Source organism: Rana temporaria, chromosome 12 (genome assembly GCF_905171775.1).
Source record: "Rana temporaria chromosome 12, aRanTem1.1, whole genome shotgun sequence".
NCBI lineage: Eukaryota > Metazoa > Chordata > Amphibia > Anura > Ranidae > Rana > Rana temporaria.
Window position 1 is genome coordinate 17,476,079 of NC_053500.1, and position 14,376 is coordinate 17,490,454.

At 52.9% G+C, this 14,376-nt stretch overlaps 1 protein-coding gene across 1 annotated transcript in view; it reads right to left on the reverse strand.

Moving 5' to 3' along the window:
• GID8 (GID complex subunit 8 homolog) overlaps positions 1–9,037 on the reverse strand; it is a 31,434-nt gene extending 22,397 nt beyond the window's left edge. Inside the window, exons 1-2 of the mRNA XM_040331685.1 lie at positions 8,922–9,037; positions 765–887 (exon numbers count right to left, since the gene is read on the reverse strand). Coding sequence (XP_040187619.1) covers positions 765–882 — 118 coding nt within the window. The 5' untranslated portion in view covers positions 883–887; positions 8,922–9,037. The remainder of the gene's footprint in view (positions 1–764; positions 888–8,921) is intronic.
• Between the last annotated feature and the right edge of the window lie 5,339 nt (positions 9,038–14,376).

The following is a 14,376-nucleotide window of genomic DNA, read 5'->3' on the forward strand; positions in this document are numbered from 1 at the left end:
CAGCAAAAAATGCATTTAAAATGCATTGTTTATTGTGAAAATGACAATTGCAGTTTGGGAGTTAACCACAAGGGGGCGCTGAAGGGGTTAAGTGTGACCTCATTTGTGTTTCTAACTGTAGGGGGGTGTGGCTGTAGGTGTGACGTCATTGATTGTGCTTCCCTATAAAAGGGATCACACGATCGATGACGGCGCCACAGTGAAGAACGGGGAAGCTGTGTTTACACACAGCTCTCCCCGTTCTTCAGCTCCGGGGACCGATCGCGGGACTCCAGCGGCGATCGGGTCCGCGGTCACGGTGCTTCGGACCGAGTGGCGGGCACGCGACCCACAGCTGGGCACTTAAAGAGGACGTACCTGTACATGCTTGTGCCCAGCCATGACATTCTGCCGACGTATATGTGCAGGAGGTGGTCCTTAAGCGGTTAAAACGACGCAGTGCCGAATCGCAAAAAAAAAGGCCTGGTCATTGGGCAGCCAAATCCTCCGGGGCTGAAGTGGGTAAGTAATCTTCAAGCCCAAAAAAACAAAATCAAATGGGTTTTGGCAGCAGAAGGGTTAAATGGGGCATTATTCTGTTTTTCTTTGTGCCCGTTGTTCTGCCCTCTATGTGTTAGTGAGTAGGTCTGGTTCTACTTGTACAATGAGATGTAGGCCACGTTCCTTTCTAAGGGAGAGGCAGTAATTATAGATGGGTATGTATATGGCAACATCAATGGATCTACACGTCTGCACCCGGGTGCCAATCAGTCGCCACTGCTGACCTGTTACCAGGTAGTTCATGATGAGTCGGTTCATATCCGCCCTCTGGATGTGCAAGTTGTTTAGTTTCTCCATCCACTCGTCCTTTGTGATCTCCTCGGGTTTCTCCGAATAACTCATTCTTGCTGTTCACAGGAGAAAAGAAATAAAAAAAAGTCAGCAGCCACCCCAATCATATCAGCAGCAATAAGATAATGTCACGTCACATGAATGTAATCTATAACACTGGGGGGAGAACCTCTGGGGGGGGGGGTCTAGGATGGAAAAGGACATGGGGGTCCTAGTAGATCAGGGTTCGACAAATGCCGGTCGCCAGGGCGACTAGAAATAGCATCCTGGCGACTTGGCTTGGAAGGTGGGCAGTCCCCAGCTCTTCCTTGTGTGAGCTGGCGCCATCTGGTGGTGGCCGTTGGTATTACAAGTTAAGCATTACAAGTTAAACAGCAATTCTAATGTCATTTTTCACTGTTTTCACTGCCATCTTCTTCCCTCTAATTAGAACCCCCAAACATTATATATATTTTTTATCCTAACACCCTAGAGAATAAAATGGCGATCGTTGCAATACTTTCTGTCACGCCGTATTTGCGCAGCGGTCTTCCAAGTGCACTTTTTTGGTAAAAAATTACACTTTTTTTAATTAAAAAATAAGACAACAGTAAAGTTATCCCCATTTTTTTTAATATTATGAAAGATAATGTTACACCGAGTAAATTCATACCCAACATGTCACGCTTCAAAATTGCGTCCGCTTGTGGAATGCCGACAAACTTTTACCCTTTAAAATCTCCATAGACAACGTTTAAAAAAAACTACAGGTTGCATGTTTTGAGTTACAGAGTAGGTCTAGGGCTAGAATTATTGCTCTCGCTCTACCAATCGCGGCGATACCTCACATGTGTGGTTTCAACACCGTTTACATATGCAGGCGCTGCTCACGTATGTGTTCGCTTCTGCGCGCAAGCTCGTCGGGACGGGGTGCGTTTTCTGGCTCCTAGATGCCAAGCAAATTTGTCAAACCCTGTAGTAGATGATAGTCTCATCAATGGCATGCAATGACAAGCTAATGCTAACAAAGCAAACAGAATATTGGCATTAAAAAGGGGATCAACTCCAGAGATACAACGATAATTCTCCCGCTCTACAAGACTCTGGTCCGGCCGCACCTGGAGTATGCCGTCCAGTTCCGGGCACCAGTCCTCAGGAAGAATGTACTAGAAATGGAACGAGTACAAAGAAGGGCAAACAAAGTTAATAAAGGGTCTGGAGGATATTAGTTATGAGGAAAGGTTGGGAGCTCTGAACTTATTCTCTCTGGAGAAGAGACGCTTGAGAGGAGATATGATTTCAATTTACAAATTCCGTACTGGTGACCCCACAATAGGGAAAGAACCTTTCCGCGGGGGGGAGTTTAATGAGACACGTGGCCACTCATCAAAATTAGAAGAAAAGAGGTTTAACCTTAAACTATGCAAATGGTTCTTTACTGTAAGAGAGGCAAGGATGTGGAATTCCCTTCCACAGGCGGTGGTCTCAGCGGGGAGCTCCGATGGTTTCAAGAAACTATTAGATAAGCATCTGAACAACCACAACATACAGGGATATACAATGTAATACTTATTCATGAATGGGGAGAAGGAGGCGGGAACCTAGTGCAGTGCTGATTAATGAATGGGGAGAGAAAAGAGGGGGCGGTGCCTAGTGCAGTGCTGATTCATGAATGGAGAGAGGGAAGAGGGGGCGGTACCTAGTGAAGTGCTGATTCATGAATGGGGAGAGGGAAGAGGGGGCGGTGCCTAGTGCAGTGCTGATTCATGAATGGAGAGAGGGAAGAGGGGGCGGTGCCTAGTGCAGTACTGATTCATGAATAGGGAGAGGGAAGAAGGAGGCGGTACCTAGTGCAGTGCTGATTAATGAATGGGGAGAGAGAAGAGGGGGCGGTGCCTAGTGCAGTGCTGATTAATGAATGGGGAGAGAGAAGAGGGGGTGGTGCCTAGTGCAGTGCTGATTCATGAATGGGAAGAGGGGGCGGTACCTAGTGCAGTGCTGATTAATGAATGGGGAGAGGGAAGAGGAGGCGGTACCTAGTGCAGTGCTGATTCATGAATGGGGAGAGAGAAGAGGGGGCGGTGCCTAGTGCAGTGCTGATTCATGAATGGGGAGAGAGAAGAGGGGGCGGTGCCTAGTGCAGTGCCGATTCATGAATGGGGAGAGGGAAGAGGGGGCGGTGCCTAGTGCAGTGCTGATTCATGAATGGGGAGAGGGAAGAGGGGGCGGTGCCTAGTGAAGTGCTGATTCATGAATGGAGAGAGGGAAGAAGGGGGCGGTACCTAGTGCAGTGCTGATTCATGAATGGAGAGAGGGAAGAGGGGGCGGTGCCTAGTGCAGTGCTGATTCATGAATGGGGAGAGGGAAGAGGAGGCGGTGCCTAGTGCAGTGCTGATTCATGAATGGGGAGAGGGAAGAGGAGGCGGGAACCTAGTGCAGTGCTGATTCATGAATGGGGAGAGGGAAGAGGAGGCGGTACCTAGTGCAGTGCTGATTAATGAATGGGGAGAGGGAAGAGGAGGCGGTACCTAGTGCAGTGCTGATTCATGAATGGGGAGAGGGAAGAGGGGGCAGTGCCTAGTGCAGTGCTGATTCATGAATGGGGAGAGAGAAGAGGGGGCGGTGCCTAGTGCAGTGCTGATTCATGAATGGGGAGAGAGAAGAGGGGGCGGTGCCTAGTGCAGTGCTGATTCATGAATGGGGAGAGAGAAGAGGGGGCGGTGCCTAGTGCAGTGCTGATTCATGAATGGGGAGAGGGAAGAGGGGGCGGTGCCTAGTGAAGTGCTGATTCATGAATGGAGAGAGGGAAGAAGGGGGCGGTACCTAGTGCAGTGCTGATTCATGAATGGAGAGAGGGAAGAGGGGGCGGTGCCTAGTGCAGTGCTGATTCATGAATGGGGAGAGGGAAGAGGAGGCGGGAACCTAGTGCAGTGCTGATTCATGAATGGGGAGAGAGAAGAGGGGGCGGTGCCTAGTGCAGTGCTGATTCATGAATGGGGAGAGGGAAGAGGGGGCGGTGCCTAGTGCAGTGCTGATTCATGAATGGAGAGAGGGAAGAAGGGGGCGGTACCTAGTGCAGTGCTGATTCATGAATGGAGAGAGGGAAGAGGGGGCGGTGCCTAGTGCAGTGCCGATTAATGAATGGGGAGAGAGAAGAGGGGGCGGTGCCTAGTGAAGTGCTGATTCATGAATGGAGAGAGGGAAGAAGGGGGCGGTACCTAGTGCAGTGCTGATTCATGAATGGGGAGAGGGAAGAGGGGGCGGTGCCTAGTGCAGTGCTGATTCATGAATGGGGAGAGGGAAGAGGAGGCGGGAACCTAGTGCAGTGCTGATTAATGAATGGGGAGAGAGAAGAGGGGGCGGTGCCTAGTGCAGTGCTGATTCATGAATGGAGAGAGGGAAGAGGGGGTGGTGCCTAGTGCAGTGCTGATTCATGAATGGGGAGAGAGAAGAGGGGGTGGTGCCTAGTGAAGTGCTGATTCATGAATGGAGAGAGGGAAGAGGGGGCGGTACCTAGTGCTGTGCTGATTCATGAATGGAGAGAGGGAAGAGGAGGCGGTACCTAGTGCAGTGCTGATTCATGAATGGGGAGAGAGAAGAGGGGGCGGTACCTAGTGCAGTGCTGATTCATGAATGGAGAGAGGGAAGAGGAGGCGGTACCTAGTGCAGTGCTGATTCATGAATGGGGAGAGAGAAGAGGGGGCGGTACCTAGTGCAGTGCTGATTAATGAATGGGGAGAGGGAAGAGGAGGCGGTACCTAGTGCAGTGCTGATTCATGAATGGGGAGAGGGAAGAGGAGGCGGTACCTAGTGCAGTGCTGATTCATGAATGGGGAGAGGGAAGAGGGGGCGGAGCCTAGTGCAGTGCTGATTCATGAATGGGGAGAGGGGGCGGTGCCTAGTGCAGTGCTGATTCATGAATGGGGAGAGGGAAGAGGGGGCGGAGCCTAGTGCAGTGCTGATTCATGAATGGGGAGAGGGAAGAGGGGGCGGAGCCTAGTGCAGTGCTGATTCATGAATGGGGAGAGGGAAGAGGGGGCGGTGCCTAGTGCAGTGCTGGTTCATGAATGGGCAGAAGGAAGAGGGGGTGGTGCCTAGTGCAGTTCAGTAGCTCCTCCGTAGGAACGCCCATAAATTGGGCTGCCGTCTGTGCTTGAGGTGACAGGCAGCAGGAACAATGATGACAGCATGGTTCTGTACAAGACAAAGTGTGACATGGACTCTGCCCTCTGGGGGATGGGAGGAACAAATAATTTGCATGGAGAGACGTCCGGGGGGCCCCTACAGACAGCACACCGGGAGCTCGGGGACCCCCTACAGACAGCACACCGGGAGCTCCGGGGGCCCCTACAGACAGCACACCGGGAGCTCCGGGGGCCCCTACAGACAGCACACCGGGAGCTCCGGGGACCCCCTACAGACAGCACACCGGGAGCTCGGGGACCCCCTACAGACAGCACACCGGGAGCTCCGGGGGCCCCTACAGACAGCACACCGGGAGCTCCGGGGGCCCCTACAGACAGCACACCGGGAGCTCCGGGGACCCCCTACAGACAGCACACAGGGAGCTCCGGGGGCCCCCTACAGACAGCACACAGGGAGCTCCGGGGGCCCCCTACAGACAGCACACAGGGAGCTCCGGGGACCCCCTACAGACAGCACACCGGGAGCTCCGGGGACCCCCTACAGACAGCACACCGGGAGCTCCGGGGGCCCCCTACAGACAGCACACCGGGAGCTCCGGGGGCCCCCTACAGACAGCACACAGGGAGCTCCGGGGGCCCCCTACAGACAGCACACAGGGAGCTCCGGGGACCCCCTACAGACAGCACACCGGGAGCTCCGGGGACCCCCTACAGACAGCACACAGGGAGCTCCGGGGGCCCCCTACAGACAGCACACAGGGAGCTCCGGGGGCCCCCTACAGACAGCACACAGGGAGCTCCGGGGGCCCCCTACAGACAGCACACAGGGAGCTCCCGGGGCCCCCTACAGACAGCACACAGGGAGCTCCGGGGGCCCCCTACAGACAGCACACAGGGAGCTCCGGGGACCCCCTACAGACAGCACACCGGGAGCTCCGGGGACCCCCTACAGACAGCACACAGGGAGCTCCGGGGGCCCCCTACAGACAGCACATAGGGAGCTCCGGGGGGCCCCTAGTAGACAGCACACAGGGATCTCCGGGGGCCCCCTACAGACAGCAGGGTGGATATAAATCAATGATTTTTTTTATTTTATTTTTTTATCAAATTTATTTTAAATAAAATGCTTTTGGATAAAAAAAAAAAAAAATCTATCTAAAAGATTTATATTTAAGATACATTAATAATTTTGTTTCTTCAGCATGAAATGGAGCTTAGTTATGTAGCACGAGGATTTATATTCTGCAATATTTACATTTTTTAGTAAACTCATTCAATGAATCCAAGCTCTGCAAGCTGAGATAACATGCACTGCATTGATGCATTCACACAAGTTCAGGAATATTCATTTATCACATTGTTTTGCAAATCTATGTACACTACAAACTGTATGATTGAATTGGTTCTGATATCACCGTTACTACCGTATAGAGGAAATTCTGGTGCCCCTAGTAGACAGCGCACAGGGATCTCCGGGGGGGGGGGGCCTAGTAGACAGCGCACAGGGATCTCCGGGGGGGCCCCTAGTAGACAGCGCACAGGGATCTCCGGGGGGGGCCCCTAGTAGACAGCGCACAGGGATCTCCGTGGGGGGCCCCTAGTAGACAGCGCACAGGGATCTCCGGGGGCCCCTAGTAGACAGCACACAGGGATCTCCGGGGGGCCCCTAGTAGACAGCACACAGGGATCTCCGGGGGGCCCCTAGTAGACAGCACACAGGGATCTCCGGGGGGCCCCTAGTAGACAGCACACAGGGATCTCCGGGGGCCCCTAGTAGACAGCACACAGGGATCTCCGGGGGGCCCCTAGTAGACAGCACACAGGGATCTCCGGGGGGCCCCTAGTAGACAGCACACAGGGATCTCCGGGGGGCCCCTAGTAGACAGCACACAGGGATCTCCGGGGGGCCCCTAGTAGACAGCACACAGGGATCTCCGGGGGGCCCCTAGTAGACAGCACACAGGGATCTCCGGGGGGCCCCTAGTAGACAGCACACAGGGATCTCTGGGGGGCCCCTAGTAGACAGCACACAGGGATCTCAGGGGGCCCCTATAGACATTACACAGGGGTCCCGATAGACAGTACACATGAATCTCAGGGGCCCCTATACACAGAACACAGGGCTCTCTGGGGGCCCCTATAGACAGTACACAGGGATCTCTGGGGGCCCCTATAGACAGTACACAGGGCTCTCTGGGGGCCCCTATAGACAGTACACAGGGATCTCTGGGGGCCCCTATAGACAGTACACAGGGATCTCTGGGGGCCCCTATAGACAGTACACAGGGATCTCTGGGGGCCCCTATAGACAGTACACAGGGATCTCTGGGGGGCCCTATAGACAGTACACAGGGATCTCCGGGGGGCCCCTAGTAGACAGCACACAGGGATCTCCGGGGGGCCCCTAGTAGACAGCACACAGGGATCTCCGGGGGGCCCCTAGTAGACAGCACACAGGGATCTCCGGGGGGCCCCTAGTAGACAGCACACAGGGATCTCAGGGGGCCCCTATAGACATTACACAGGGGTCCCGATAGACAGTACACATGAATCTCAGGGGCCCCTATACACAGAACACAGGGCTCTCTGGGGGCCCCTATAGACAGTACACAGGGATCTCTGGGGGCCCCTATACACAGTACACAGGGATCTCTGGGGGCCCCTATAGACAGTACACAGGGATCTCTGGGGGCCCCTATAGACAGTACACAGGGATCTCTGGGGGGCCCTATAGACAGTACACAGGGATCTCCGGGGGGCCCCTAGTAGACAGCACACAGGGATCTCCGGGGGGCCCCTAGTAGACAGCACACAGGGATCTCTGGGGGGCCCCTAGTAGACAGCACACAGGGATCTCAGGGGGCCCCTATAGATATTACACAGGGGTCCCGATAGACAGTACACATGAATCTCAGGGGCCCCTATACACAGAACACAGGGCTCTCTGGGGGCCCCTATAGACAGTACACAGGGATCTCTGGGGGCCCCTATACACAGTACACAGGGATCTCTGGGGGCCCCTATAGACAGTACACAGGGATCTCTGGGGGCCCCTATAGACAGTACACAGGGATCTCTGGGGGCCCCTATACACAGAACACAGGGATCTCTGGGGGGCCCTATAGACAGTACACAGGGATCTCCGGGGGGCCCCTAGTAGACAGCACACAGGGATCTCCGGGGGGCCCCTAGTAGACAGCACACAGGGATCTCTGGGGGGCCCCTAGTAGACAGCACACAGGGATCTCAGGGGGCCCCTATAGATATTACACAGGGGTCCCGATAGACAGTACACATGAATCTCAGGGGCCCCTATACACAGAACACAGGGCTCTCTGGGGGCCCCTATAGACAGTACACAGGGATCTCTGGGGGCCCCTATACACAGAACACAGGGATCTCTGGGGGGCCCTATAGACAGTACACAGGGATCTCTGGGGGCCCCTATAGACAGTACACAGGGATCTCTGGGGGCCCCTATACACAGTACACAGGGATCTCTGGGGGCCCCTATACACAGTACACAGGGATCTCTGGGGGCCCCTATACACAGTACACAGGGATCTCTGGGGGCCCCTATACACATTACACAGGGATCTCTGGGGGCCCCTATACACAGAACACAGGGATCTCTGGGGGGCCCTATAGACAGTACACAGGGATCTCTGGGGGCCCCTATAGACAGTACACAGGGATCTCTGGGGGCCCCTATAGACAGTACACAGGGATCTCTGGGGGCCCCTATAGACAGTATACAGAGGCCTCTATTATAATACCAGGCCCCGGTATAGCTTGCATACAGGTGGGGGGGAGGGGAGGACGGATGTAAACAAGGGGAAGTCTCAGTGATCTCGTCCCCGGTGGGGGGGACCCCTCTCCCCCCTCCTCACACGGTCACCCGGAGGCGGCGGTGCCGGGACACATGAAAGGACCGGGGGGACCGGGTCCCGGCTCTCAGCCACTTACCGAACTTCCGGCGCTGATGTCACTGTCGCACCGAGAGCCCAGCGCACGTCACGTGACGTTGTCTGCGAGCTGGGAGCACGTGACCTGCGCAGGAGGAGGGAGGACAGCGTGGCTCGGACGCGCATGCGCAGCTTTGAGTTGGTTTGTGCAGGTGATAGAGTCAGAGATGGCTGCTGGTTGGGGGTGTTATATATTCTATCATGTCATTTACTACAATGCAAAGAAATAAACCACACACTAAATGTGAACCCAATCTGATATAATCTATAAAATCTTTATGTCATGTCATATTTTTCAATCTGCAGCTTTTATAAAAATAATCTCCGGGGATCCTGACATAAAAGCCAATGTTCAGGCACTTCCTGTTATAGGGTGACAACGCTCTCTTCCTGCCTTCCCAATGTGGTCCTGCGTTGTCACCCAGAGATTCACATTTCTCTAGCATGGTCCATGTTGTCACCATCAAGAAACCTGCCCTGAAAAATGCCACGGGGCCCTCGATGAGACAGGAAGTGGCTGCAGGAGATCTGCAGTACTGAGCTGGAGCAAAGAATGAAGAAAGGTGAAAAGAATGACATTGGGCTGGATTCAAGAAGCAATTGCGCCTGTGTAACCATAGGTTACACAGCGTGATTGCTTACTTGCCCCGGCGTAACGAATGCTCCTGATTCAGGAACCTCGTTACGCCGACTGCAGCCTAAGATCTGCGCGGCATAAGGCTCTTATGCCCGCATATCTTAGGCTGCATTCTTGCGATGGCCGCTAGGTGGCGTTCCCGTTGTGCTCAGCGTATAGTATGCAAATTGCATACTAACACCGATTCACAACGTCGCGCGAGCCCTGCGTACGCAATTTACGTTGTTTCCGTACGGCGTTTTTTTGCGTAAGGCTGCCCCTGCTATTAGCAGGGGCAGCCAATGTTACGTATACCCGTCGTTCCCGCGTTGCGAAATTAGAATTTTACATACTTTGCGTAAGTGATTCGTGAATGGCGCTGGACGCCATTCACGTTCACTTTGAAGAAAATGACGTCCTTGCGACGTCATTTGCCGCAATGCACGTCGGGAAAGTTTCCCGACGGAGCATGCGCTCTACGATCGGCGCGGGAACGCGCCTAATTTAAATGATTCCCGCCCCCTACGGGATCATTTAAATTGCGCCGGGCATTTTGCCGGCGAGCCCGCGCAATTTACGGTGCTTCTGCTCCGTGAATCGAGGGCAGCGCAAAAAAATTGCGGGGGCGCAGGGCAAAATCGTTGCCCTGCGCCTCCGTAATGAAATCTAGCTGAATCCGGGCCACTGTGTATGATACACTGGGCTTGGCAAACTCAATGCCTCGTTCTCATATGCTGCCCCTATTTAAACACTTTAGCCCCGGAAGTATTTACCCCCTTAATGACCAGGCCATTTTTGCAATTTGACACTGCGTCGCTTTACCTGACAATTGCGCTGTCGTGTGACGTTGTACCCAAAATTGACGTCCTTATTTTCCCCACAAATAGAGCTTTCTTTTGGTGGTATTTGATAACCTCTGCGCTTTTTATTTTTTTGCGCTATAAACAAAAAAAGATCAACGATTTAATAAAATATATAGAAAAACACATTTATTCATCAGTTTAGGCCCATATATATTCTTCTGCATATTTTTGGTAAAAAAAAAAAAATCACAATAGGCGTATATTGATTGGTTTGCACAAAAGTTATCGCGTCTAGAAACTACGGGATAGATTTAGGGACTTTTATTTTTCTTTATTGTTTTTACTGGTAATGGCGGCGATCTGCGTTTTTTAGTGGGCGTCGACGGTAAAACGCTGCTATTTTTGGCGGCGCTTTGCCGTCATTTTTTGTCGGGCTTTTCAGTCGCTAGCGGGGCACTTCTTTTAACCCCCGCTAGCGGCCGAAAAAGGGTTAAAAGCGCCTGCAAAGTGCCGATTCAGCGCCGCTTTTCTGGCGGTTTCGGCGGCGCTGCCCATTGATTTCAATGGGCAGGGGTGCATTAGGAGCGATGTATTCACCGCTCTTAATGCGCTGCAAAGAAGCTGCTGGCAGGACTTTTTCTGACGCCCTTTCAGCGCACCGCTGCAGTGTGAATGGAGCGGCTCTTTCAGGGCGCTTTGCAGGCGCTATTTTTACCACTATAGTGCCTGCAAAGCGCCTCAGTGTGAAAGGGGTCTTAGTGACACTTTTTGGGGACCAGTGACATTATTACATTGATCAGTGCTGTAAAAACACAGGGCTAGATTCAGCATGAATTTACGCCGGCGTATCTATTGATACGCCGCGTAAATTCAAAGCTGCGCCGGCGTATCTTCTTTATGTATTCAGAAAGCAAGATACGCCAAAATTAGGCTAAGATCCGACGGCGTAAGTCTCTTACACCGTCGTATCTTAGTTGCATATTTACGCTGGCCGCTAGGTGGCGCTCCCGTCGATTTCAGTGTAGAATATGCAAATGAACTGGATACGCCGATTCAGAAACGTACGTGCGCCCGGCGTAATTTTTGTTATGTCGTTTGCGTAAGGCTTGCTCCTGCTATATGAGGAGCAACCAATGTTAAGTATGGACGTCGAGCCAGCGTCGAATTTTGTGTCGTTTGCGTAAGTCGTTCGCGAATAGGGCTTTGCGTAAATTACGTTCACATCTAAAGCATTGACGATTTGTGGCGTAATTTCGAGCATGCGCACTGGGATTCTTTCACGAACGGCGCATGCGCCGTTCGTTAAAGACGTCATTTACGTGGGGTCATGTTTTATTTACATAAAACACGCCCACCTCTTCAGAATTTTAATTTGGCGCGATTACGCCGTCAGATGTACGCTACGTCGCCGTAACTTAGGGCGCAGATTCTTTGTGAATTCAGCCCCAGCCTCACTAAGTTACGGCGGCGTAGCGTATCTAAGATACGCTACGCCTGCACAAACTTACGGCGGGCTTTATGAATCTAGCCCACACTGATTACTGTATAAATGTCACTGGCAGTGAAGGGGTTAACACTAGGGGGCAATCAAGGGGTCAAATGTGTTCCCAGGGTGTGTTCTAACTGTAGGGGGGGAAGGGCTGCCTGGGACATGACAGAGATCACTGTTCCCGATAGGGTTGCCACTTTTTCAAGAAGCCACACCCGAACACTTTAGCGGCGCACAGCAAAAAACAACACTGTAGGATTTTAACAGACCTAGGACACCTTTGGCCATGCAAAGATAATAGTAATGAGGCACACATTGTGCCCTCCCTCACCCTCCTGTCAGACCCTGTTCTGAGCCACATTCCTGCCTGCATATAGTGTCCGGGTTTAAGGTAGACTGAAACCCGGACACATGATTGAAAAACCCGGACTGTGAATCCTGGACAGGTGGCAACCCTACTTCCCGATCACTGAGAACAGAACTTTGATATGTTATTGGTAGAACAGGGATCCGCCTTGTTTACATAGGCAGTTACCCGATCTGCCTCTGCACACAGCGATCGCGGGTTGTCCGCCGGGAGAGTGCCCTTGCCCACTTTCCTCCTTGCACGGCCCGACGTACAGGTACATCGGCTCACGCAGGAGAGCCGACCTGCTGCAGTATATCTGTGTGAGCTGGTCGGCAAGTGGTTAAATCAATCTGAGGTGAATTTCTTTTCAGAGGCATTTGACAGGCACCTCCTCACCGCCTGTTTTAACCTTGAAAATGCTGACCCACCATTGCGCAACTTCATGACACTGTGGCTGCGGTGCGGTCAGTTGAATGGGTCGCGTTCACATTGTTACCGTCCTCCAAATGGTATCTCCTTTCATTTTTGCCACAGTGAGGAGGCAAAATTGGGGGCCCCATGATGGCACCGAGAGTGATGGGGGGATATCTGGGGTTTAGAGGGGTCAGAGTGCTGGGGAGGCATCAATCTAGCAGATATATTATATGCACAGGACAGCTTTGTTACCGTATTTATCGCGGTATAACGCGCTCTGGCGTATACCGCGCACCCCCAAAGTGGCCCCCAATCCTGTGGGAAAAAAAGATTTTTTGTTTTTTTGTACTTACAGTTTTGGTGTCTTGCGCGGCGTCCATCTGCGGCCTCGTCGGGTCCGGCGTCCTTCTGCGGCTTCGGGTGTCCTCTTCGGCGGGTCCGGCGTCCGTCTTCGGCGGGTCGGGCGTCCATCTTCGGCGGGTCCGGCGTCCTTCTGCGGCGTCCTCCCGCTCGTTTCCCGCCACGACTTTGAATACTGCGCCCGCATATAGCGAGCGCAGTACACTCGTGAATCTTCGGGCAGGCTCGGGCGCCTCTCGCACTGACGTCCTGTACGCTCAGGACGTCAGGACGTCAGTACGAGAGGCGCCGAGACTGCCCGAAGATTCACGAGTGTACTGCGCTCGCTATATGCGGGCGCAGTATTCAAACTCGTGGCGGGAAAGCGGGTATCGGCGTTTATCGCGCACCCACGATTTTGCCCTGATTTTCAGGGCAAAATAGTGCGCGGTATACGCCGATAAATACGGTAGTTTATGTATGTAGTATTTTCCCACTGTTTCTTTGCTGTACACATAGGTGTGCGCAGCCTATTGCATTAGGGTGTGTACACCAAATGTATTATAACATGGACGGTGTTAGTAGGCAGTGGACTTTTCTGTAGGGCCGAGGTTGGTGTCCAGTAGGGCAGTGGACAATGTAAGTAGTTTTTTATTTCTATTACTATATTTTTTTATTCTTTTTTTTACATTTTTTTTTAGGAGCCCCATTGAGGGGGCTTTGGTGAAATATCAGCAGGGGGAATCTGCGCTATACAGGGGGATTAGGGTGTGCCCAGACACAGCCGGCACACCCCCTGCGCACACCTATGGCTGTACAGAATGATTGTTTATGTAGTTAATACGTAGCTCCACCCAAATAGTGCCTCCTACCTACTTGATGTCTGTTTACCTGCACTGTCTCCATTGTAGGGGCCCCAGAGCATTACTTTGCCCAGGGGCCCATGATGCTATTAAGATGGCCCTGGTTATGCCAAACATATTTTAACCACTAGAGGCCCGCGCTATAGCGGAATGACGGCTACAGTGCGGACCCCAATTGACAGGAGGATGTCAATAGACACGCCGTGATCACCGAATCACTGAGACTCGGGTGATCACAGATCCGAGTAAGGGGCCGGTCCCGGCCCCTTACCACGTGATCAGCTGTCAGTAAATGACAGCTGATCATGTGATGTAAACAATGCTCGGTAATCTTTTCAACTCGCGCTGACAGCATGAGGAGAAAAAAAAGCCAATCGCCGGCTCCTGCATAGGGGACATCGATCCCCAGTGGAAGAGGCACATCAGCCTCATTAGTGCACACCAATGCCCCCTGCCAGTGCCACCTGCCAGTGACCACCATTGCCACCTGTCAGTGCCAATCAGTACCACCTATCAGTACCCATCACTGCCACCTATCAATGCCCACCAGTGGTGCCAGTCAGTGCCTCATCAGTGCCACCTA